Here is a 24373-nt window from a genome sequence, read left to right as displayed (position 1 = left end):
GCAATGCACAGTAACGCGGTCGTTGTTTCTCGATGGCTTTTAACCGGTGTAAAGGTAATTTATTGCATACATTCAGGTATAGCGCTCTCAATGAATATCACGTGTGAAAAAAAAGAACGTACTGTTCTACATGCTGCACTAAGAGCAGGGTCACATGGTTTGTTAAAAATTTCTGAAGAATTGATTCACAGCACTGTTTTCCGGCAGGGAAAAAGAACAAACGACGGATTCCCGTTGCCCGTCAGTTGCCGTATCCGGAGGGACGGAAAGTAAAATCTATTTTGCATGGTGCAGGCTGTGGCGGTCGTTGCGCCCGCACGTGTAATTTTTTTAGATTGTTGGCTGCCCGCGCACCAAGTTGTACGAGAATACTAGTAGGTTGAACGTTTTTAATGGGGGGTGGGGTGAGTAAGAAAGTGAAAAGCCTGGTAAAAGAGTCGGCATAATATTTTATTTAAAATTTATATGACCGTTCTAATACTTTATTAAGTGACAGCGATGTTTGCACACATTAAACCCGCTAGATTTACGTCATTAAGTTGATAGATAAGACGTCCACGCTCAGGTTAAACATTGAGAAAGCGAATATATAGTGGCCTCAGAAGCAATAAACAAAAACAAAATGTTTTTGTACTGAGGAGACAGCTTATAGCATTTAAAACATAAAGGTAACACCGATCGCCGCACACATGGACAAAATGACTGAAAATCTCAATTGATGGTTTACCATTTATGTTTGATGCAGTGGCCTGCAGGGCGCGAGCGGTTTCATGACATAGAGTGGGGTAAGTATTAGGGTTTTCCAAGTCAAGTTTTTTCACAAGGCATAATCGTTACCAATCATGAACAGTTGTCCTGCCGCTACACCCAGCGATAACCCCGGACAACAAAGGTTGATTGGTCTCTGACTCCTCCCCATTGCTTTTCGCAATAAACACGTTTACTCTTTCTCTCTCTCTCTCTGTTTTAAATCACAGGACAGGTGATTATCGGTGCTGTGAAGATAAAATGCAAGTTTGGTAAATAAAAAAGGCCGATCCGCCCCGATTACAATGGCGCCAATTTTTCAGCAAACTTCGAACAAATAATAGAGATATGGAGGACAGCAGATGAAGCAGTGACGGCTCCCCAGCAACTACGGGGACGTTTGTATGACGTCACGGAACCATGTTTGTGAGATTGGCGGCCGCTGAGCAAAGCCAACACCAAGAAGCGTGATTGGGCGATTGCAGTGGGGCCTCTAGTTTCGTCTGATCGTATCCCTTGAATGCTAACATGCAGATAACACATTGATAAGTGTTTACAGCTGTCTCATAATACGTCACTGCTGTCTATGTTACTTCGCTGTAGCACAAAGTTTGAAAGTTGCTAAATATTTTTGCGTTTGGTCTGCTAAAATATAACGGCTTTCGCGGATTGAATGGAGGTGAAGGGGTTACCAAAGGCCCGTTCTTTCAAAGTGAACAAAGCTGAAAATGGTCTTCATGGCCCCTTTAAAACAGTTACAAGTATTGGCTGCACCCATTATCTCTATAAATTTGCTGTAATGACCTTTCCGATATTTCTATTCCAGTTTTTGCAATACTGAGCAACTCCAGCCCCACGGCCATCGTAAGCACCTTGAAGGCGAATATTAGTGCTCTAAGTACGTTTCTTGGAGGGCTATCGCATCTGGTTCATTTGTTTAGCGAGTTCTAGGAGGTTAGCGATTTGGCGCCCGATAGATATACGACAAAAAATGAAATTTTTATTACAAAAGGAAGATGTCCCGTCAACGCATCAGTGTTATTCACGCTTGCCATCTAAAGTGATATTGAGTCCAGCATTGCAGATGTCTACGAAAGCATCTTTGCATTCAGCACTTGGTGATGGATTGGGGCTTTTGCTTTTAACACGCAGTTCACAAACATCTTCATTTTGTCCTGAAACAGGGAAACATAAAGAAAATGCTTAAAATTATTTAAAACTGCAAGTGAAAACAAAACACAAGCTTGATTCTATAAAAAGACTGCTTTGCCCTGCTAACACTGATACCAATTGTACCGCCAAATTCAAAGAAATAATATAGATATTAGGGAATATAGTTGCAACAGTGGCGATTACACAGACACAGAATCTTGTTTGTGCGATTGGCAACCGCCGACCTAAGGCATCGCCAAAAAGAACATGACTGGACAATTGTAGTGGGGACTCTGGTTTCGTTTGAATCTGTTACTAGAATGCTATCGTGCTGTTAACACGCTGATAGCGATGTTTCAGTGCTGGCCTATATTAAGTCACTCCTACCCATAACTCGTCACTGTAGCACGAAATTTGAATGTTTTGCGATATTTCTTGCCTTTCCGTGGCTAGGATGCAGCTGAACGAGCTAAATGAACAAAGTGGTATTTTGTTTTCATTGGCTTATATATAAAAGACTGTTTGACCAGGAAACAGCTCATGTAAATAGTGTCAACCACGTCTTGTGTTTCTACGGTAATATTGTTACGAGGCAGAAGCACGGAAATACGATGTATTGACTAAAATTACAATGCTTAGCAATGCCAGCCAGGCAGTACAGAGACCGGTAGATGGAAGCTCTTCGTCCTCTTCTAAAGTTGAGGCCAAACAGCACATAGCCGTAGCTGTCCTTATCGTCTTCACTCAACTGTTCCGTGACAATATGAAGAAAAAAGGTGTCTGTTCTCTCCTGGATATTAGGTCTTCGCAAACTCTTCCTGCTACAGAACTGCGGATTTATAAGTTGCTGTTGGCCTTTCTATGACAAAGTGAACGGTCGCACGAATGACGAAACGTAACTTTACACATGAAGAATGTATAAAACGGCCAAGTAAGCAACTGTCTCTCATACCGCGCACGTTCTTTTTTGACCTGTCGCAAATGCGCCCCAATGCCATACACGCGTATGGAATGTAATGGGCTACGGCCACTGTCCCATTCCCTTTGCTGTTCAGGGCAGGCCAACAGGAGCGTTGTGACGCAAAAGGCGGCACATGAATTGCGTAGAGTAGGGCACAGTTCCAGCCCACCCAGCTTGGAAACTGCATGTCACTTCTCTTTTTACAGCGAAGCTGTCTTTCGCTAGGTTCTGAGCAAAATTTTGACGTTTTCTTCCGCCGCTGGCAACATTCGGAATTAGCGTAGGGGTAGCGCATTCGGGCTGCCACTGTTGCGACTCGGGTTGAAATCCGATCCGTTCACAGGTGTGTTTTTGTTCACTTTTTACAGCGGCGGCCATTTTCTTGATTGGACGGCAACGGTTTTTTGCTCCATGGTCCACTGAAGGCTTTCGTCTTAATGGGTCATACACTGGGGAAGACTATTAAAAATAGCCTCCGTTGGGGCGTATATATATCTGAAGTTTAATGAAAAACAAACACCATAAAATGGGAATAGTTGTTTGGGAGTGGACGCTGAAAGTGAAATATTTGTTTGGTTTTTCGAGAAAACACGTCCCCGCTTGCTAAATTTTCTCAGAGAAACCGTCATAACGTTCATGTCTCATTTATTGCACGTATGTTTGTACGTATCCACTTTTTCGTTTTCCCTTGTATACTCGCATTTGCTTCATACCTGCATGCATGCCCGCATTTCAAGTTTATGTCACGGATAAACCAGAAATGTGTAATATTTTAGGTCTATGTTAACTGAATCTTATGAAAGGAGTTGTTGAGTCTTTGTCTCGTTGTATCCGATGCGAATTGTGGGACAGAAACTCCGTCAAGTTGCCTTTGTAGTTTTTTGTTTCTGTCCTAGCATTTTTTCTTTGAATGCGAAGAAAATAATGAACAAACTGAAATTGAAATTGAGAATTTTGTACAAGGTTTTCACGATTTATTGGGAATAATTAAATCTGGTGTCCAGGGCTATATTCTGCAAATTGTCGTTCATGTGAAACTGTCTAGATTAAAAGCAAATTTTGCAATATCAACTGGCAACAATATTCTCGAAAGAAGTTGCGCGTTATTTGTAGCTGGCTGTGTTTTTGTTTCAATGTGTAAATAACAGTGGTCTTGGCATTAGCGTTATCAATGTTAAGCGGTAGTTGATGAGTAGAGTTTAAATTTTTTTGACACTACGTTTCTACACGTGTCCTTATCTCCATCTCAAAAACTATCTGTTCCTTCCAAATGGTAAGTGCTTACCTGCAGAGGCATTTTTTGGTGGAAACGGGAGAAGATACGTTGTCCAGAATATTCCACAAGTATTATTGTGATCTCCGTATGTCAATTCTTCAATCATTATCTTCCTCTTATCTAAAGGAGTTAAAATAATAAGACGAAATTTTGATCCCGCACTGAATTCACTTTTAAGTTTGGTTGAGGCCTTTGCCCTGCGGTGGGCGTAGATAGGCTGATGATGATGATTATGATGATGATGATGAGGACCTCAGTCAACCCACAATGCCTTTCGGCCCATCATCCTGGAACCTCAACGAGCGCATGTCTTCTTCACGCATGGCTTCTTGACATCACTGGTACCAAGCTACATAAATACGGCCCAGTGTGCTGTCGCCTTCAGTGCGTGAGGTGAAAGCGCTGTGGGCAGATTGTTCACAATGGTCCGTCTTCTCGTCATACAGGTTCTCGTTATAACTGTAGGGTATGTAGTGGCAACAGATTTCTAGTACTTGTACCGTACCCACAATCTTACCTAAAATGTTTTTATGCTTGTTTTTTCTGCGTAAACTTTACCTTTGTGGTGACATTGAACTCAACCGCGGCCTATGTTCGAATGAATTGTTTCTGCCCATTTCGAATTTTAACAAAGAAATGAAATTGGATATTGCACACATTAGGAGCTATCTTGAGCGGACAGAAAGGGAGATATTAGAACTTAGTGCCCGCCTAACCAACAAGGAAACTGACACAAAGGGCCGTAAAAACCCGCGTATAATACGAGGTTTTTTTTTCAATTTTACTATGTACAATTTGTGCCTCGTATTATATGTGGATCCCAAAGTTTTCAGCCGAAAATTTACACTTTCGGTTTTGGTTTCAGCGGAGGGTGGGCCATCTTGCAGTTGCGGTGAGCTGGCTGCTGCTTCTCTCAGCCAGCGCCATTTTGATTGTTTTGACCACGCGAAGGATCGGCACGTTCACCGCAGGTCTATCACGATATGTTGGGTGCACGAAGGCAGCATTCAGCGGCAATTAAAAGAAAAGTTATTTTATGTGCCAAGACCATCAGGAATTGCGCCGCAGGACGGCAGTTCGGCGTCACCGAAGGCAGCATTCGCGGGTGGAGAAAGCAACTGGTGCTTGACTGGATAAAGTCTGTGTGGTGTCGGCGGCCTGGAGCACTGTTAGGGGTTCCCGTCAGTGGTCGTGTTGGACGCCTTTCGCTGCCACCTGGCTGATTCAGTGAAGAAGTTGTTGCGCGAACCCCGCACCGAACTCATTGTCATTCCAGGAGGAATGACATCCCAGCTGCAACCGCTAGACGTTTGCATCAACAAGCCTTTCAAAGACTGCATCAGGTCCTGCTACCAAGAGTGGATGAGGTCAGGAGACCCGTAAGTGACAGCTACCGAATGGCTGACGCGGGCCTCTCCAGCGGAGCTTTGTGGCTGGATCGCGGATGCGTGGGCCAGCATCCCAGAGGAGCTCGTCAGTCGCTCTTTTAAGAAATGCGGCATCTCGAACGCCCTTGATGGCACTGAGGACCCCTTTCTCTGGGAAGACATTTCCAACAAGGCGACTTCCGGAGACAGCGGCAGCGAACTTGACGATGTCTGAACGGACGTCGGGAGACAGTGCCAGCGAAAACTGACAATGACTGAAGGGTTGAAGGGTAACTGCAGTGCAAATAAATGTTTTCTGTGCTCTTTACCTCGTATTATATGCGGATGAAAACTTTTTTCCTGATTTTGCTGTCCCCGAATTACACCTCGTATTATACGCGGGTTCGTATTATACGCGGGTTTTTACAATGCTAGAATAAAAGACGAAGTTCTCGGTTCAGCTGTAACCAACGTTCAAGAGGCTGCTAATTGGCATATTGAGAAGCTTGTTAACTTGCATGACAGGGGTAGGGATGATAACATGATCGTTCTTGGAATACAAGGTAGCCCTGATGAGTCGCAAAAATATTTACGGCATAACAAAATAAATGAGCTCTTCCGAGATAAATTGGGTGTATATTGTTTGTCGATAACGCAAATATATGGAATTTGAAACTGTTCTCGGCACCGGCATATTCTTCTTTTATTTCGATATCTTGCCGAAACAAAAGCAGTCATGAGTAACGCTGGTAAGCTAAAGGGGACATGAATTTGCCTTGACAATGACTACTGCGCAGAAACTCCGCGCAAAAAATCACTCTTATCACAGCAGAACTCGTTAAACAACGGTGCTAGAAAAAGTTTTTTCGCGTTTCACACAATGACTGAGAGTCCTGCTTATCTTTTGCGCGAGCTAGTATGAACAGAACTGCAAGCCGGGTACCATCAAGAGGCCAAGCTGTCACCGATATACGTATCGCAATTACCGTCCTCCGAACTGCGTTTGATCTGTCTTATTGCCGGAAGTATGAGTAAAATGGGTCAACTAGAAAACGTTTTGCAGTCGTATGAACCTCATATCTGCGTGGTAAAAGAAATGTGGCTACATGACGCTATCCTGGATGTAGAAATAGTCCCTTTTGGCTATCATTTACTTCATGATATATGATCCTGAGGCGGGAGTGGGGAAGTAATGGTCAAACGTGGAATTGATATCATCACAGTTTATCAAAGCCCTGATCATGAAATTTTGTTTTTAAAGGTTACTTTTATGCAGGATGCATTTTGATATGTGCCGTTTACTGTGCACCAGATGCTGACGTCGGTTTTATGAACAAGTTGCATGACCATTTCCTAGAGTTTTAAAACAAAGCATCGTCCTAACAGATGATTTTATTTGCCGGCGGTCAGAGTCAGTTTAAATTATTTGAGTTTAAATAAGTCGTCCTACGGTGACATGCTGCTTGTTACATAAGCGCAACATGCATTATGTTTGTATAATTCTGTTTTGTTTTTGCCATCCGATGGCTCCCGGCTGTGTTATCAGCATTTCGAAGCAAACTGCGTGTATCGTTTGCGTTCTTCTAAATGCCGCACCGGCTGTCTTATTTTGATACGGAGAATGCTTGGACCTTGCGTCACTAGCCTTTACTAATTTTCTTTGACCTTCAGGGTTATCGTTGTAATTCAACATTTCGAGAAACAACCGCACCGGAACATAAATATTCCCACGGCAGCCACCGCACCACTTTGTTGACTTCTGCTTCGCCGCCTCTGTATTCTTCGAGTTGTTAGGGGAGCACAAGATCACTCCAATAAGCTTGCTTTTCTTTCACGACAACTGCGCCGTATTTGGTTACGGGACAATATCATGTTTGCTCTCGATGTTGAACAATTGGTACATGAAAACACACGCGAAAGTGCTATCTTAGACCTTCTCTTTGTCAGTGGATCATTTACAGGGGTGGTTGTTGCAATAGACCTTCTCTTTGTCAGTGGATCATTTACAGGGGTGGTTGTTGCAATAGAGCCAGGTATATGGCCCCATAAGATATCTTTTCGTGGAAAAATATCAGAGTCACGAATAAAAAGGTCCTGAAAAGCTCGGTTATTAGCGGCTACAAACTTGCAGATGGTGTTTCTACTATCGACTATCTCGATGAGCATCTGGTTAATCTTGGCGATACTGTTGAAGGTTCCTGGGAACAGTTTACTAAGGCAGTGTTGTATTTCATTGCAAATTTTCTGGCCAACAGAAAAAAAAAGCTCAACGGCGTGTAAACCTCTGAATTAACCGTGATCCTATTCACGAAAACGCAAGTTAAAATGACTTAGGAAAAAGCATGGAGTGTCTAAAATGATTACCATACTTCAAAGGGAATTGTCAACCCAAAATAAACACTGACCGAGAGACATATTTTTTGGACACTTTAGCCCATTTTCTTGAATTTAGCCCTGAAAAATTCTGGCGACATCTGAAGGAACGCGACAAAGAAATAGACAGAGTGAAATATAAGAATGGCATAATAACTGATCCAGGTGAAATGGTGGAAAAATTGAACTCCTATTTTAAGGACGTTTTGCGAAAGTAAACGAATATGACGTCGCAACCTCTTGGGTTACCTCGGCTGAGCAACTTGAAATAACTCGCGAAGGTGTTCTAACGATATTCGTGTACTTCAATCCTAAAACGTCAGCTGGCCCATATGGTATCCCGAATGCCTTTCTAAAGCGCTAAGCATAAAAGCTATCCAGTTTCACAAAAGATATATTTAGGCTCTCTTTAGCAAATACCCTCGTTAGAAAATCGCGCGTGTTGTGCCCGTGTTCAAGAAAGGTGACCAATTATTAGTATAAAATTAGCGTCCTGTGTCCATTACAAGTAGCTGTAAGAAGATATTCTTGCTTCCTACATACACACGTTGCTGTGAAAAAAAATATCTTGTTACGGCCACGGCGGCCACTTTTCTAATGGAAGCGCAAAGCAAGAACGCCCGTGTGTTCAAGATTTCGGCGCACGTTAAAGATCCTTAGGCGGACAAAATTGATTTGGAGGCCTCCACTACGGCGCGCCTCATCACCTGTGAAGCGTCGGCGAGTTAAACCCCCCAATCAATGAATCAATATACTGTCAGATTCTCAGCACCGGTTTAGGAAAGAGATGTCTACAAATACCTACACAGTTACTGTCGACTGTAAATGATTTAATGGGCATCCATGATGCATGCGATCAGGCTGACATTATTATTATAGATTTTAAGAATGCTTTGGACGAGGTACCTCATCAAAAACTGGTCCGCAAACTAGAATCTATAGGACTTGCCTTCTCTGTTTTACGAGGGTACAAGTTTAGCTTATGAATAGAAAACAGTGCTTTGGTGTTATTACTTGCTTTCTGAATTTATGTAGTGTTTCTTCTGAAGTTCAGCAGGGAAGCGTACTTGGACCATTCCTATGTTGAATTTACGTGAATGATTTAGCTTCTGTTATTCCGGCTGACGTTCCATCCAGATCGTTCGCGGACTATTGTGTTGTTTTCAAAGAGGTTTTATCCCCAGACGATGATTGCTCACTACAAGGTGCTGTTTCTGCTATTTACGGATGGTGTGAAAAATGAGGTATGGAATTGAGCAAGAAAAAACTGTACTTACGCGCATAACAACAAAAAGCTACCGAGGCAATATGTATATAAAAATCCAGATTGTAATATTTCTGAGGTAAAAGATAAAAAATATCTTGGCGTCATTCACAGACAATTTAGAATGGTCAGTCCATATCTCCGAAACCTGTGCATCCGCAATGACCAAACTATATTTCCTCCCGCTTCAGCCAGTTCTAAGGTTTTAGCTGATAACACTGTAGTAATTAAATTAGAGCATGCGGCCATCATATAGGACCACATACGAAAAAAGATAAACTTCAAATAGAGCGAGTAAACCGCTAAGTCGTGAGACTTATATTGCATAAGTACAAAAGCGAGGACTCCCCTATTCAGTTAATGCCTGCTAATCGCATTGAGACCTTCAAAACTTTTGGAAATATTAGTCGTATTGCATTCTTACATAACTGCTTCTCAGAAAACTCGTCACAAGCACGAGCATTTATTGGATCGAATCTTCGCAAAAACAAATAGCTACAGTACAGTTTCTTCTCTCAAACAATTCAAGATTCAGGAAACCTAAGAATAACCACCCAAACGTTAACTCACGCTACGTATATCCTGGCATAGCCGAGCTAAGCCACCGCTAATTTTTTTCTTTCTCATGACGCGCGGTTTAGTTTTCAACTAGCGTTCAAGTTGTAGTGGTTATGGCTATGGCTATGACGTGCACCGTAGTAAAGTGTTTCGGGCTTATTGTGACCGCATAGGGACCTTTAACATGCACAGAAATCACCAGCATTATAGCTTCCATCACAAGAACAACAGTGGCGGCCGAAATCAGACCCATGTTCTTGGGCTCTGTAGTACTACGCCTTAACCACTATGCCACCGCGGTAGCTGACCACGGCTGTGTGGTGTTTTGAACATTTCTTCACAGTCGTTCCAGCAGTCATAATGCAGTTGACAAGCACATGTTACTGTATACACGTGGAAATTACAAATGAGCGCAGTATTTCATACCACGATTATGCATACTAGAGAAAATTACGCTTCCATTGCCGGAAGCTGCTGTATGCGGAAATTACAAAATAATCGCCAAAAACTTAGGTTTTGTACATTACAATAAAATTACGGCACATTTTTAGGCTAATGTGTTTCGTGCGTGAAACGTGGGCATTTATTTATTGAAGCATAAAACTTTTATTCAGAAGCAATGAATGCATTGATTTTCGAAAAAAAGTTTTAGGAATCAGCGAACTCACCTTTTGAATTCGAATTTGTGGAGGCAAAAAAGTATGCACCGAAAATGCACTTTGGCTAGGTTGCGCGCGGCGTGGAGAGGTAAGGAATATTCTAGACCACCTGGGGACGTTTATCGGGAATAAATGTTCTTTGCTAAGAGAGGCTGGAGAACAGTCGTGATACATTCAGTTACATTCGTATTGTACACCCGCGGCCGTCTACGACGATTTAGCCAATGAGCAGTAAGTCACCTGGAAGAAATTCACTATCTGATGTATATGCACAAAATTGCCGTTATTACACCTTTGTAATCAATTGGTCTTTTTGAGGGCGTTGAGCTTTTATGGGGCATAACCCTGCGGCCTCGGTACACCCCATTCATTTCGGCATAGTTGTGTAAGGTATTCTTTATTATAAGAGGAAGTAAGAAAGTCCATAATTTACCGGCTTTTCCAACAAGCATGGCAATTGGCTGCTTCTTTCCCGGCAATTTCAAAAACTTGCCGACCAGCTTCACTGAGCGGCTGTAACGACCCAAAGAAAAAAAAAGCGGTAACACTGTACTTTTAGAAGGCAAGTCAGCGTGATTGAAAGGCTTACGTCTTCCCAGCAACCGTGAAATTCCTCGTGAAGTAAACATTTCGGCGTGTTTCTTTCGTAACTTCGTCCACCTTGTTGGTAATTCCGCGTCGTTCACCAATCGCATCGACTGTCCAAATGAATAAATGGGTGTGCAAGAACTGCATAATAGAAAGGCAGGTTCAAATGAGAAAAATTCAACCCTCAATAGACATCTCTAACATCATCATTATCAGCCTACTCAGGTTCACTGCGGGACGAAGGCTTTTTCCATTACCGATAACCGCTCGTGTCCTGCGCAGCTTGAGTCCACAATTTACCCCGAATTTTTAAATTTCATCCCTCCAACGAATAATGGACTTCCCCTTCTTCTGGACTCATCTCTTGGTATCCACTCTGTTACCCTCATTCTCACCGGTTGTCCGTTCGTCTAACTTCATGACCAGCTTAAGTACATTTCTTTTTCTTCATTTGAACTATGATATGTTATGCTCTACTTTTTTCACCAATCCAGGTAGCTTGTTTCCTGCACCTGAGTGTTGTTCCTAACTGTATTCGTTCGATGGCCCGTTGAGCCAACCTTAGTTTGCTTTCTAGTTGTTTAGTAAGGCGCCAAGTTTCTACTCCGTGTGTCATTACCGGCAGTATGCACTGGTTGTAGATTTTTCTTTTGAGTGACAGAGGTAGCTTACTTTCCTTATTTGGGAGTGCTTGCCGAGCTCTTCCCAACCCATACCTATTCTGCTCCGGATTTCTCTCTCGTGGAATTTGGGTCAGCACTAAACATAAGTCCGAGGTAGTTAAATCCTTTCCCTTCTTCCAGCGTTTCGTTTCGTAAGCTATAGAGGACGTGTTTTGGCATGCTTATTTTTTATTACTTTAATTTATTCATATTGTCACGGGACACATAGGCGAGAAATGTCCCATACTGCCTGTGTTCAGTCAGAAGACGACGAAGACGACGAAGTGGCTGTGTCCTTGGGCGCGCTCTCTCATGGTCATCATGTACATTCTGTAAATAGGTCCATCGTATCTGCTTGTAAGTAGACCACTTGCCCTCAACCATGGATCAGCTCATCACTACTGCCGCCACGTCACAATATTTATTTTTAGCCCCAGGGCCGTGCTTTTTGATTGTAGTTCCTCAAACATTCTTTGAAGGTGTTCTGCAGTCTCCCTCAGCAAGGCTACGCCATCCGAAAACCTCAAAGGACTCAAGTATTCCCCGTTTACCCCTAAACCTATGTTTTCCACTCGTGCTTTCTAAATACCCCCTCCAGACATGCTGTGAATAGTTTTGGAGACATGGTATCTCCCGGTCCTACTCCCTTTCGGATCTGTAAATTATCGCTGTTCTTGTGGAGGGTTATCCTGCCCTTTTTGTAGGTCCCCTCTATTGTAGGTCCCCTCTATTCTATTAAGTGCTTCTAGCACGGCTGCGGTGAGTACCGAATCAAACGCTATCTCATAGCCTATAAATGCCACGTAAAGGGGTTTAGTGTATTCTGCAGATTTTTGTCCCTTGATTGACAACACGGATATGATCCATGGTTGAGTACCCTTTCCTAAATCCAGCCTGCCCTCTGGGTTGTTCGAAATCCAGGCTGTAACCTATGCAGCTAATTATAACTTTGGTAAACTGCTTGTAAACAACTCTGAGTAGGGTGATGGGTATATAATTCTCGAGGTCCTTGGGATCTCCCTCCTTATGAATCAAAATTATGTTAGTATTTTTCAAGGCTATGGGCAATTTGTGAGTTTTCAAGCATTCCTGAAATAGTTCAGCAAGCTTTTCCAGTACAATGTCCCCTCCCTCCTTCAAAAGATCCACGGTTATGCCGTTGTCACCTGCAGCCTTTCCTCTTTTCATGTTTTTGCGAGTCTTTCCTATCGCAAGTTGAGCTTGTACTCTCAGTAGTTTCCCCTCGTCCAGCGTCGGTAGCAGGGGGCGTAGTGTAGAATTGTTCTGCTGCATTTATTATTTCGTCCAAGTTGTGCGTAATGTTATCCTGCTCGTCTCTGAGTTCGTACACCCTGTCTTTGCTGGTGGTTAGCTTTCTCTTAGTTTCTTTCAAGCTTTCAAATTTGCAGCGTCTCCTCGATCACTGCCATGTCATATGTACGAATGTCGCGTGTTCTACTTCTGTTAATAAGTTTAGACAGCTCGGCTAATTCAATCTGATCTTTCATACTTGACACTTTCTTGTTATTACGTTAGACAATTAGTTACTTCGTTTTCTACGTTTTTTCAGTTTGCTCCGTACATGTTGCTTCATCTACAGCTGCTGCTGATTCATTGAGTGCCGGTGTTACGTTGTCATTTAGCCTGTCCACACTGGACTCGTTGTATTCTTTCAGAAGCGAGAATTTCTTTTGAAGACTTTATTTAAACTTCTGCGATCTGGCTCTGACTGGCTCTGTGATGGGTGTCTTAGTTTTTACAAGTTTCATTCTTTCTCTTGTGCGATTCAACATTAACTTACATCTGACCCGCCTATGATCACTGCTCTGAATCTTACTTAGCACTTCTACGTCTCGCACAATACCTGAGTTGTCACTTAAAATAAGGTCATTTTCGTTTCTTGTACCATCATGACTTTTCTATCTCCATTTCATATTCTTTCGTTTGTAAAAAGTGTGTATCAACTTCAGGATATTTCTCTCGGCAAATCCCACCAGTGTGTTTCCTGGACTGTTGCGATTGTGTATACCGGCTTCCCACTGACCTTTCTGCCTATTGCTTCTTACGAACCTTCGCGGTAAAGTCTCCCATCACAATCTTGAACTGTTGTTGCCTTCTTCATTGCTGGTTCCAGACATATAGATAAATGGTGGGTCAAACGGATTAAGTAATTTACGAATCTGCTTTTCCCCCGGGAAGCGGTTCCCTAGGTTTCGCCGTGATTGCAGAGGGGCGGCCCTGCGTTTTACGTTGGGGTAGCCCCTTTCTCCTGGATGCCTCTACCTACTGACCACTCAACCGCCGTCTTGGAACTAAGGACACGTCATCATGGCGTCTTGGGAGGCTGTTCAGCCACCGCCCAAGGCCCATGTCTTCTACTTCGCGGCCCCGAAGGACGTCACCGTGGATGACCTGGTGGATGCCCTGGAGGGAATCGTAGGCCGTTATGGCCTGGACACCCTGATGCATCAGGGTGGTTTCAAGTTCTGCGCGGTGGCGGCTACGGCTGCTGCTGCTCGCAAGCTCACCGAGAAAGGAGCCGTCATCGTGAACGGAGTTTCGTGTCCTGTGGCCTGCATGGGCCCGCAGGTCGTCAACATGACAGTGTACCGACTGAACCCCGTTGTGAGTAACGCGGAGCTTGCGGCAGCACTGAGACCGTATGGGAAGGTCCTCAACGTCAGCCAGCCGGCGTGGAGGAGCCTTCAGCATATCAAGACCGGCATGTGACTCGTGAAGATGGAGACGAAACTTCATGAAGATTCGAGTGTTCAAGGCCCAGTTTGAATACAAAGGTGTGCGGAGGGTATGCGCCCGCTGAGGCCAGACCGATCACCAAGTTAGCGCCTGCAAGACCCCCTGGTGCGGCCGCTGCTCGGAGTACGGCCACGATGATGTCAACTGCAATGCCCAGTGTCGCCGCCGCAAGGGCAACCATGCCACCGCTGACTGCCTGCGGCCCCGCTCCTATGCGGATGCTGCGAGCAATTTCTCTGAGACGCCTCGCGCGCCCCCCGGTCTGCAAGCTCTTGAAAGTACAAGCGACTTTCCCGAGCTGCCCCGGGCCTCCTTAGGCCAGCCTGCCGAGGAGTCAAGCGAAAGTGCTGATCTTGGCGTCACCCCTACTGACAGCCAAGAGATGGAATTGGAGAGCTGCCTGTCGCCTTCGGAGGAAGAGCTTGCACCTGCGGCAGAAGCCACGTCATCGCCATCGGACGATACCTCCCTCTTCACGAGCCTCAGCTCTTCCGAGAGCAGTGACCCCACGGAGCACGCTCAGCACGAGCCAGGGCGTGCACTGGAGAAAAGCATCGCTCTCCCCGGTTCCTCGAGCGGCTCGCGCAGCCGCCGGAAGGAACAAAGCAAAGCCGGCACGAGCGGCAAGGCAGCGGTTGGCCGTTCTAGTCTCTCCTCTAAGTCACCTGTAGCCGGTCACAGTACGGCCAGTACCAGTGCTGCCCCTACGCCCAAGGTTACGGACTCCCATATCGTCAATACTGTCAGCCAAGTCGCCGATCTGCAGAGTTCCCCATCTCTCCTGGAGCGGCTCGAAGCGTGCACCAAGCAAAGTCAGCCTTCTTCGGCAGAGTCAGGTGATGTGGGAGGCACTGACGAGCCTGCTGGTCCCTCCCTCGTTGTTACCGACCCTCGCCTCGCCAACCCCATCAACCAGGTGCACGACTTGCTTCCCCCCCGACCCTCTCCACCGGATCGCCTAGATGCGTCCAAGCGGGCGTTGCCGTCGTCGTCAGCGGACACCGATGATGTCGACGACAACAAGAAACTGTGCGTCGAAGTCGACGTGCCGTCCGACGATAGTGAGTTTTGAGGATGGGAGGGTTAACGTGGTTTGTGCATTTATCACCTTATGCTGGTGCGTTTTCTTACTTTTAATGTACAGGGCTTTGGGGACTTGGACAAACAGAGGGAGGTGATGCACTATGCTCGGGCGCAACACGTTGACCTTCTCTTTTTGCAGGAGTGCAATTTTCGTACTCCACGCGACGTTCTTTCGTTTCGCGAGCGCTTTTGTGTGCAAGCTATTTTCACCCTGTCTGACAGGATGGCTTCGGGCGTAGGCGTTGTAATTCTGCGTGAGAGCTTGCGCCGCAAGGCTCATTGTACTTATGGGATCGGAGGGCGCGTGCTCGCAGTTGATTTTTTCTTGCTTGCTCGTCGCGTCCGAGCTGTTGTAGTGTACGCACCCGCGCAACACTCTGACTCTTCCTCTTTTTTCGCATCACTCGACGCATTCATGCTCGAACCTTACCCAACATTTTTGGTGGGTGATTTCAATTGTGTAACCGACCCTCAGTGTGATGTACGGGGACGTGGGCAAGGTAGACCCTATAGCGGTGCCCGGGAGTTAAAGGACCTGATCGGTCAATTCCATCTTTCCGATGCGTGGGTGCAGCTCCACGGCGACAGGTTTGTGGCTACTTGGGAAAGGGGACAATCTGGCAGTAGGCTAGATAAGTTCTATTTCCCACCCGAGTTGAGCTGCTACTTGGATTGCTGTGCCGTCCTCTCCTTCCCAACTGGGGCTCGTCGAGTGTCCGATCACCGGCCCGTGTTAGCGACGCTTAACCTTGGCAACTGTGCACCACGCCACCAGATGTGGCGAATGGACGAGCGTCTGCTAACCGACAGGGACAGTTCAGCAGCACTTAATGCTTCGTTGACTGCTCTGTGTGAGTTCGGTTCTCTGCCTTGGGATGAGTTGAAGGACCACTGGCGCGTGCTTTTAGTAAAGGAGGGTCGTGCGCGCAAGGCGCGCATCACGGCCGCGCTCAACGACACGTTGTGGAGGCTTCGCATCGTACAGAGAGGGGGAACCTTAACCTTCGCGATGCGGGACTATGTTAACCTGCTAAAGGTACGCTACGAGTCCCTCTTACGGCAATCATCGCAAGCGGCGAGCCGTGCGCAGACCTTGTGCAGGCCCGTCTCGGACCCCTCTGTACTCCGGCACATTAGAGCGGGCTCTCTTGACGAGGGTGGGCTAGCTACTGTTCCAGAGGTTACACTCGCTGACGGGTCGGTTAGCACGAGGGCTGAAGATATAGCCGAGGTCTTCGTGGGACATTTCGCCACACTTTTCTCGACCGAGAACGCGTCGTGGGATGCAGAGGAATTTGAGGACAAGCATAGTGCGTTTTGTGGGGTGCTGCCGTGTGTGCCAGATCACCTTGTTGATTCGCTGTGTGCTCCCGTGGATGCTGACGAGCTCGGCGAGTGTGTTAAAAAATTGAATGGTTCGTCGGCGCCTGGGCCTGACGGGATTCCTGCTGGGTTTTACAAGAGGTTTTTCCCGGCCATTCAGGGTGCGCTTCTTGACATGGTGAACGGCTTTTTTCTCCATGGAGTAAGGCCAGAATCCTTCCGTGAAGGTCGCGTAATCTTGATCGAGAAGCCAGGCGGGGATCCTACGCAGCCCCAAGCGTATCGACCGATCACACTCCTCAACACGGACTACAAGATCGTAGCATCCATTTTGGCTAGACGCACCAGTGCCGTTTTACTCGATATTATCAGCCAAGCGCAAACGTGCAGCGTGCCAGGTCGCACGATTTTCTCGTCCCTGGCATTGACGCGTGATTTATTCAGCTATGCGACGAAGATAGGCACCTCTGGCTGCTTCGTCTCCCTAGATCAAGCGAAAGCCTTCGACAGAGTGGAACATCGTTACCTGGCAGGCGTTTTGCGCCAATACGGCTTTCCGGACGACTTTATAACAATGCTTGAGCTGGTGTACTCGAACGTGAGTGTCAGACTCCTTGTCAACGGACTATTAAGTAGTCCGTTCTCCGTCAGTCACCCGTGGGATAAGGCAGGGATGCCCCTTGTCGCCTCTGCTCTTTGTCATTTGTCTAGACCCGCTGCTCCGCCGTATCTATGCAAATATCGCCATCCGCGGCTTCCCGTTGCCAGGCATAGACCAAGTCAAGGTGTCTGCGTATGCGGACGATGTTTCCCTGTTCATTCGGGACGAGGACAGCTACCAAGCGTTTATGCGGCTATTTTATGAGTACGGTGAGCTGTCTGGATGGAGCTCGACTGAACAGGGGCAAAAGTATGGCGGTGCGCTTCAGCACATTTGCATCCAGCCTGGCGGGCGACGTAAAATGGGTTACGGGTGTTCGAGTACTTGGTGTGGTTTTCCATTCCTCGGGTGAAGTGGCGCGTAGTACGTGGAAGCGCCTACTCGAGACAGCGGAGCAGCGTCTTGCGGTTGCGTCAAAGTTCAGACTTTCCCTCGCAGAGCGCAGCTACATAATTAAGTCGTCCGTCTCGGCGGCACTTTTTTATGTAGCACACGTAGCTAAACCGCCACGCCATTTCACCCGTCAGCTCGCCACGAAGTTTGGGTCGTTCTTTTGGGCGGGCAAGACAGAAACAGTGTCGCGTGCGCTGTTGAGACTGCCCAAGACAATGGGTGGTTTCAGTCTGCCTTGCTTGCAAACTATGTGTAGCATGCTGGCCGTACGCGCAGTGTTCGACCTTGTGGACTCAACTGAGTACCCAGGGAGGGCGCTGCTGCAGTACTTTCTGGGAACTCACCGCTCAATGTTTTATGACGAACGCATTGCCGGTCCCTCTGCTGAGCAGTCACCGCCATTTTATGCCTATGTTGTCAAAACACTGAGAAACGTCCAGTCTACCTTGCCAAGCCTAAATTTTAGGGAAAGTACAGCAAGCGAATTGTGCGAAAAATTGGCTATAAACCAATTAGATAATCAGCAGATAGCAAGATCACGCGGTGTCCGTTGGCATCAGCTGACTTCGACGGAGCTTCCTTCTGATGTCAGGGATTTCGGATGGTTGCGTGGCTGGCAAGTTCTTCCGACGTGTGACCGTCTCGCGAGATTCGGCATTGTGCGTTCTTCATGGTGCCCGCACTGCGGGCACACTGAAACATTGGAACATGCCTTGTTTCAGTGTCGTGTAGCGGCAACGTTTTGGACTGTGCTAAGCAGGTTGTTTGGTGTTACACTTAGAATGAGCACACGTTCAAGTGACACGTTGGTGAACTTCCTTATGTGTTCTGGTGCATTTGTATTATGGCGAAATCGTGGTGCCGCGTGTCTTCGCGCCCGACCGCAACGGGCGATGTTTCCATTGCTATGGCGTGTGCGGTCAATGCTTATGAATCACTTAGACAATGAGTTGGCAGTTCTAGGTGAAGAAGCCTTCCTGTTACGCTGGTCCACGCGTTTCATAGCGGTCAGGAATAACATTCTGAGCATCACTATTGTGCCGTACTGACTTTCAACGAGTTTCTGAATTGTTTCTTTGAACACATGTGAACTTTGTGTGCATTGATTTCAGAGTAGCTCAATTGTTTCATCACCACAGAGAATTGTTGTGCAAAGTGTAGGCTGCCCGGAGTACTTGGAAACTGATTGTTTTTTGTGTGTTTTTCGGGCAGCGCTGTTACCACTAGTCGCTGCGTGCTGATATGTGGTTTCATAATAAATTCTCTTCTCACACGCAAGACAAGGAAAGCGCCTCCCCACTCGTTTTGAAGGTAACCAAGCCATAAGTTGCAAATAGCGTCTGTAGAACCCTGCGGAAGTGTGATGGATGGATGTCACGCTCCTCTTAGATCCTCACTTGGTTCGTTAATTTTTGTGCAAAAGCTATAAGGTGACCGTTGAATAACTGCGCTGTTATAACGTTGCGCTGTTATAACGCTGTTATAACTGCGCTGTTATAACGTTGCTATACCGTTGAATAACTGCGCTGTGTCCTGTCCACTTCTCGTCCTCGTCTACTTGCGCTCTTCAAAAGAAGTTGAATAAAAATTCCGTGTCGGCGTCGGAAGCCGTGAACCTGCTCCTAACCCCAGTGTCTGGGACGAGTTCCATAGCGTGAGGTTACACTTTGTGGCCTATCACACTAGTAGGCAACGAAGGCGAAGGTAGGTAAAGGAGGTAAAGTTCGCAAACACGTTGTATCAATTTGGCAGGCTGTAATCTTGGCAGGTGGTTACTAAGTTACAGAGTGCATGCTCTGTGTTATCATTCGTGATGCCCTCTCATCTATTTGTCGAAATAGTTTCCACGTGCCAGTGTTCCTTTGCCTTTAAACCTTGTCATAGTTCGTAGTATATTATGTTTTTGTGGGTTCGGAACTGCTTCCAGCCGATGCTACGGAAACCAACTTGCTTTGTTATCATCAGCGTACCGAGGGCACGTTGTTTATTCGAAAGTTAATTTGATTCTAACTTTGCTGAGGAGCACGGAGTCAACCACCTTAAAACACATTTCTACCATTTTGTGAAAAAATTACCACCCCTTCCTAAAGAAAGCTCAGAGAAGCACAAAAGTCAAAGTGCGCCCACGCTGAAAGTGCGTCCAGTCGATCGTCAAACCTTCAAACACCCCAAATCGTGAACGAAGAACGAACCGATTCTACGACTTTTTGCGCACTAAGTAAACGCATCGACGAACGATCTCAAGGTATACCGATACGAGGTTTAGGAGCTAAAGGTACACTATTGTACTCCTTCGTGATCGATGCGTGTATTGGCTTATCTAGAACCGTTCCTTTTTTCACGAGTTTCAAGCGGCCGTTTTGAAACAATGGAAGCCAGGTTTCACACACGCACCGTGTCTCCAGAGATCTTATCAGGACTTTTCGGTGCACCAACCGGTCTATGGGGATATGCATTAGTTTTTGGGCAAGACGCCATCGGTTCAACTAAGAAAGCTTTCGCTTTAAGAAGCTACATGTGCTCTTGGATGGCAGGAAAGGTGTGTTGCACTCGTGCAGACTAATATGAAATAGTTGAAGGCTCCCATAACAAGCTTCGTTCGCAGATTGGCATAGTTAACACCAAAGCCGTTTTTATCACTTGTCTTTGCTGCTGCTCTAATATTTTCAGAATTTAACAGCAAAACTGCTGAGCAAATAGTAGTTTGTGTATGGTGTCCGAAGGCCGAGAGCAAAAAAAAAAAAAAGCTTGTGCACGCGTGCCTCGAGCGCACGTTCGTCAAACCAAGCAACCCTCTTACGGAGATTGGCCAACGTTGGCCACAAAAAGAAAAAAAAAAAAACTCCAGTGTTCGCCGTATCGTGGCAACACTTGCTCGGAACGAGAAAGACAGGTCCTTGTGTACGCCCCTCATTCGTTCGTCTTCGTGTCGTCATGCGCATGCGCTCTGGACCGTAGAAGAGCCGCGACTTGAATGTCAAAGCTGGGGCACTATTCTTGACTGCACAAATTCCCAAGGAATCGGGCAATTTTCCGGAAATATTTTCTAATTGGCTTTCAATTGTGATCACGTGCTTCCGGTTGACAAAGCGGTTGTGTGTGTTGTCGTCATTTTGACGTTTTATGACGTTTACGGGCACCAGTTCTAAAGTTCGCCTTATTTCTCTTTACTGAAATCGCATAATTCGTGGCTGGCAATGAAAGACCAGACTAAAAGCACCAGACATGACAACGTAGGCCTGTCTTTGCTATTCAACAACAATAATGTCTGTAATACATGCCCTCGAGGTCGCGGGTTCGATTCCCGGCCGCGGCGGTCGCTTTTCTGATGGAGGCGAAAAGCAAAAATGCCCGTGTGTACGAGATTTCGGCGCACGTTCGGCGTTAAACCCTACAATCAATCAATCAATACACGCCCTCTCTGTGATTGGCTGAGAAGGCATGACGTAATTTAAACAGTCGGCTGGAACGGTCACGTCATGTATTGGCAACTTCAGCGTGCATAAATGTGACGTAATATTACTTAACAGCTTGAAAATGGCGGCTGCTTTTGACGCAAAATAGGGCAAAAAATTGCCCCGGTTTTCGGCGCCGCGAAATGTCCGCTAATTTGGAGCAGGTGCAGTTTCGAATGACGCGCGTTTTAAAGTATGTCTTCTACCGAAATAACTAATAGTTTCAGCTTTTTTTCAAGTCAGCGATCAGGGAGCATACAAATAAAGTGCCGTAGTTTTATTTTATGTTTGGCAATAAAATAAAAATTCTTTGGCGTAACCGCAACATAAAAGGGCAGTACAAGCCTCCCCATAACAAAGAGAACGCAATGCATGATATTTGCCCACGCACATCCTAGTAAGCTGCTGGGTCACATGATCGAACTCAAGAGATAAAAACAAAGAAAAGTGACTGCTTTGTTTATTACAGCGCAAATTGAAGTCGAGCTTGACGAATGAGTGAATGGGTGACATCGGTGCGCTCCGCGGTTATCAGGCGTAGCGCTTCGCTGCTCTTATGTGTCATACAAGGAATGGTCGCGGCCGCCTTTTTCTGTGATCCCGCCATAAACTTGTAACACAGCAGCAGGCAGTAGCGTGGTAGAGTGGCGGCGGTGGCGGCCGGGAAGGTGATAACGCAACAAAGCTTGCATTGAAGCAGAGAGCCCAACTATGTGACTAAAAGCGATTCAAAGAAATAAGTAGATACGGTAAAACAGATTGTGTGATGTCCTTTAGCTCAACATCCCCCTTTCCCTCACTTTTGGATCAACGTTACTCGATCGACTTGTGGTGTTGACGACAATTTTGACCTCCAGAAATGTGTTTCCCTTGTAAACTTTAGCTACCACCCTAATTGCTATAGTACATGCCAAGCGTTTTTATATCTTGCGCAATATTTGATACCTTCGTTGTGATCTTTATGAGGGATGCGTGAAATTACACTGCATGCCGTCATAGCTATAGGTGCAGCACGTCAGCAAAAAAGCATAGCGAAATGCTTGCGAATTTGTGCAGTCGAGAATATGGCCCTTTTTGTAGGTGATCATTGACGCCACATGGCCCTCCGGCCGCGGATAGTTCACCCGGCCGAGGAAAAGGCCGTGCTAGAGACGATCCGCTGGAGACGATAAGTCATACTTTCCCAATGGCGTGCGAAAATGTCGACCAGAACGACGAGATCATTCTGGCCTTGCTCAGGATAAGTTCACTGAAATGCCGTCCACGACACTGCAACGATACTAAGACTCAACTTTGTGTCCGTGAATGATAACCTACAACAGCTTCACCATTGAAGTCTTGCTCGTGAGTGCAAACTTGGCTGATTTTTTTTTCAATCAAAAATATCTCATTTTAACCCCTAGGAGTCGTATGGCTCACGCCGAGAAGCGATGGGCCGCTCACGGCTCCTCGCCACCCGCGTGTAAGCTCAAGTACTGAGAACATTTTGCAGTTGAAATTAACCTAAGGAAACGTTTCGGTCTTTTTGAAAGGCCATATTTGAAAATGCTTCACGAAAATTCCCGATTTACATTTATTTATAATTTACTGTGCGGTTGATCTATAATGAAAAACGAACAGAAAAGCTGAAAAAAAGCAATTTTTTTTAAATGGGCGAGATGTAATTGCCTGTTTTTTGTGCATTTTCTGCGAATGATCATATAGGTTAGTGTTCTGAAACAAACCAGGTTTGATTTCACATCGAAAGAAGTAAGCTATAAAACTTGCGCTTCTCCGCGCATGCTTTCAAGGTAGCGATTCATTGGGGCCTCAGGAGGGATTTTTATTCATTTAAGGGGTTTTGCTAAGCGAATGGCTCGGAGCACGTTACTCCTTTCGCACAACACCAATGTATACAAAGTTGGAGGTCTTGCTTCAAGCGCCCCTTATGACAAGGGGAAATATGAGATCCGGTCATAAAATAAGGACCACTTATTCACGCAGGACTAACGAAGTAAAAAATCAGTTGTTACCTTTTTTATGCTGAGACTATCTTCGAACTTGAAATCCTCTGTGACATTTTTTTCTTTTTCTTGCAGGGCACCGGGAATGCAGAACCACAATACTATTGCCCAAAACCACATATTGCAACAGCAACAACGCTCTTCACGGGCTTGCGTATGTATAAAATGCCGTTCGCCAGTAAGAAACCCGTGCTGCAGAATACAATAGAAAACGTGTCGGATGATTGACCGGTTGCAAAATTTCTGTACCCGAACTCAGCACAATACAAAAGGAGCATCCTTTCTCTGTGACAACGTCAGACAAACAAGCGCGGTTTTGGGCGCGGTTCGAGACATCTTGGAGTATAAAAAAATACGCCAAGATGTCTCGAGACACACTGGTGTATTTTGTTTTCGAAACAAAAAGAAATCAGCTATGCTGCGAGAAACAAGGTTTGACGCAAGACGATCTCCAAACCTTGCAACGAGTACTTATTGTTGAAGTGGCACCGCAAATCATTACCTGTTACAAAAAGCAAATTATTGTTTTATAGAGTGGGTTTCAGTGTAGATTTTTAGCGTAGGTTTTGTTCTCCACTGCGTGCGAAAAAAATGAAGAGTACTTTGTCGTGTTTTTCCCCTGTGTGCGCTCCATTCGTCATCTTTATCATCGGCAACAACATCAGGTGGTTACATCCACTGCAAGTACAATACCTTGTTTCCCCCAAATTTCCCAGCCACCCCAGCCGTGAGGTAGCCGAGCGCATTCCTTCACCTCGAATTAGTTGATTCCTCCCTTCATAGATTGGTGTACGTCTAGTTTGTTGGCCGTGCCCTGGTAATTGTAGTGTGACCGCCAGCTGGGAGACCAACTAGTCGCAGCTGCACGTGCGTCATTGGGATGAGGCAGATCGAGAACGCCGCAGCCGAGACAATAAGCATCTTGCTCGGTACGCCAACGAAGAACGCTCACGGGACAGAACTGACGCAAGAAGCAGGTAACAAAGAAACAAAACCAAAACAAGCTCGCACAACGGTGCAATTGCCTGATGTCACAGCAAGGCTGGGTTCTTCTCACCGAGGTAAACTCCATGAGCGCCATACAGGTCCCA

The 24373-nt window shown here is 45.9% G+C and overlaps 1 protein-coding gene across 1 annotated transcript; it reads right to left on the bottom strand.

Annotated features, from left to right (window-relative positions):
* Positions 1–1727: 1727 nt before the first annotated feature.
* On the bottom strand, positions 1728–23993 carry LOC144141045 (uncharacterized). The gene is made up of 6 exons (XM_077672547.1): positions 23976–23993; positions 23292–23474; positions 10947–11086; positions 10791–10870; positions 4146–4256; positions 1728–1922 (listed from the first exon to the last, which is right to left on the bottom strand). Exons 2-6 carry the CDS (start codon positions 23400–23402, stop codon positions 1786–1788), a joined length of 579 nt encoding a protein of 192 aa, XP_077528673.1. The 5' UTR covers positions 23403–23474; positions 23976–23993; the 3' UTR covers positions 1728–1785.
* Positions 23994–24373: the final 380 nt, after the last annotated feature.

The sequence above is a fragment of the Haemaphysalis longicornis genome, unplaced genomic scaffold, assembly GCF_048455015.1.
Source record: "Haemaphysalis longicornis isolate Haplotype H1 unplaced genomic scaffold, Haemaphysalis longicornis Haplotype H1 scaffold_6, whole genome shotgun sequence".
NCBI lineage: Eukaryota > Metazoa > Arthropoda > Arachnida > Ixodida > Ixodidae > Haemaphysalis > Haemaphysalis longicornis.
The sequence above is the reverse complement of the archived record's forward strand: the minus strand, read 5'-3'. Positions and strand labels throughout refer to the sequence as shown.

Excerpts from the sequence above, each read along its gene's own strand:
- LOC144141045 (XM_077672547.1), bottom strand. The coding sequence starts at position 23,402 with ATGTGGTTTTGGGCAATAGTATTGTGGTTCTGCATTCCCGGTGCCCTG. Across the intron at positions 11,087-23,291 it reads ATAGTCTCAGCATAAAAAAG|TTCTTGCACACCCATTTATT; the intron begins GTAACAACTGAT and ends TCTATTATGCAG. Across the intron at positions 4,257-10,790 it reads CATGCTTGTTGGAAAAGCCG|ATAAGAGGAAGATAATGATT; the intron begins GTAAATTATGGA and ends TAACTCCTTTAG.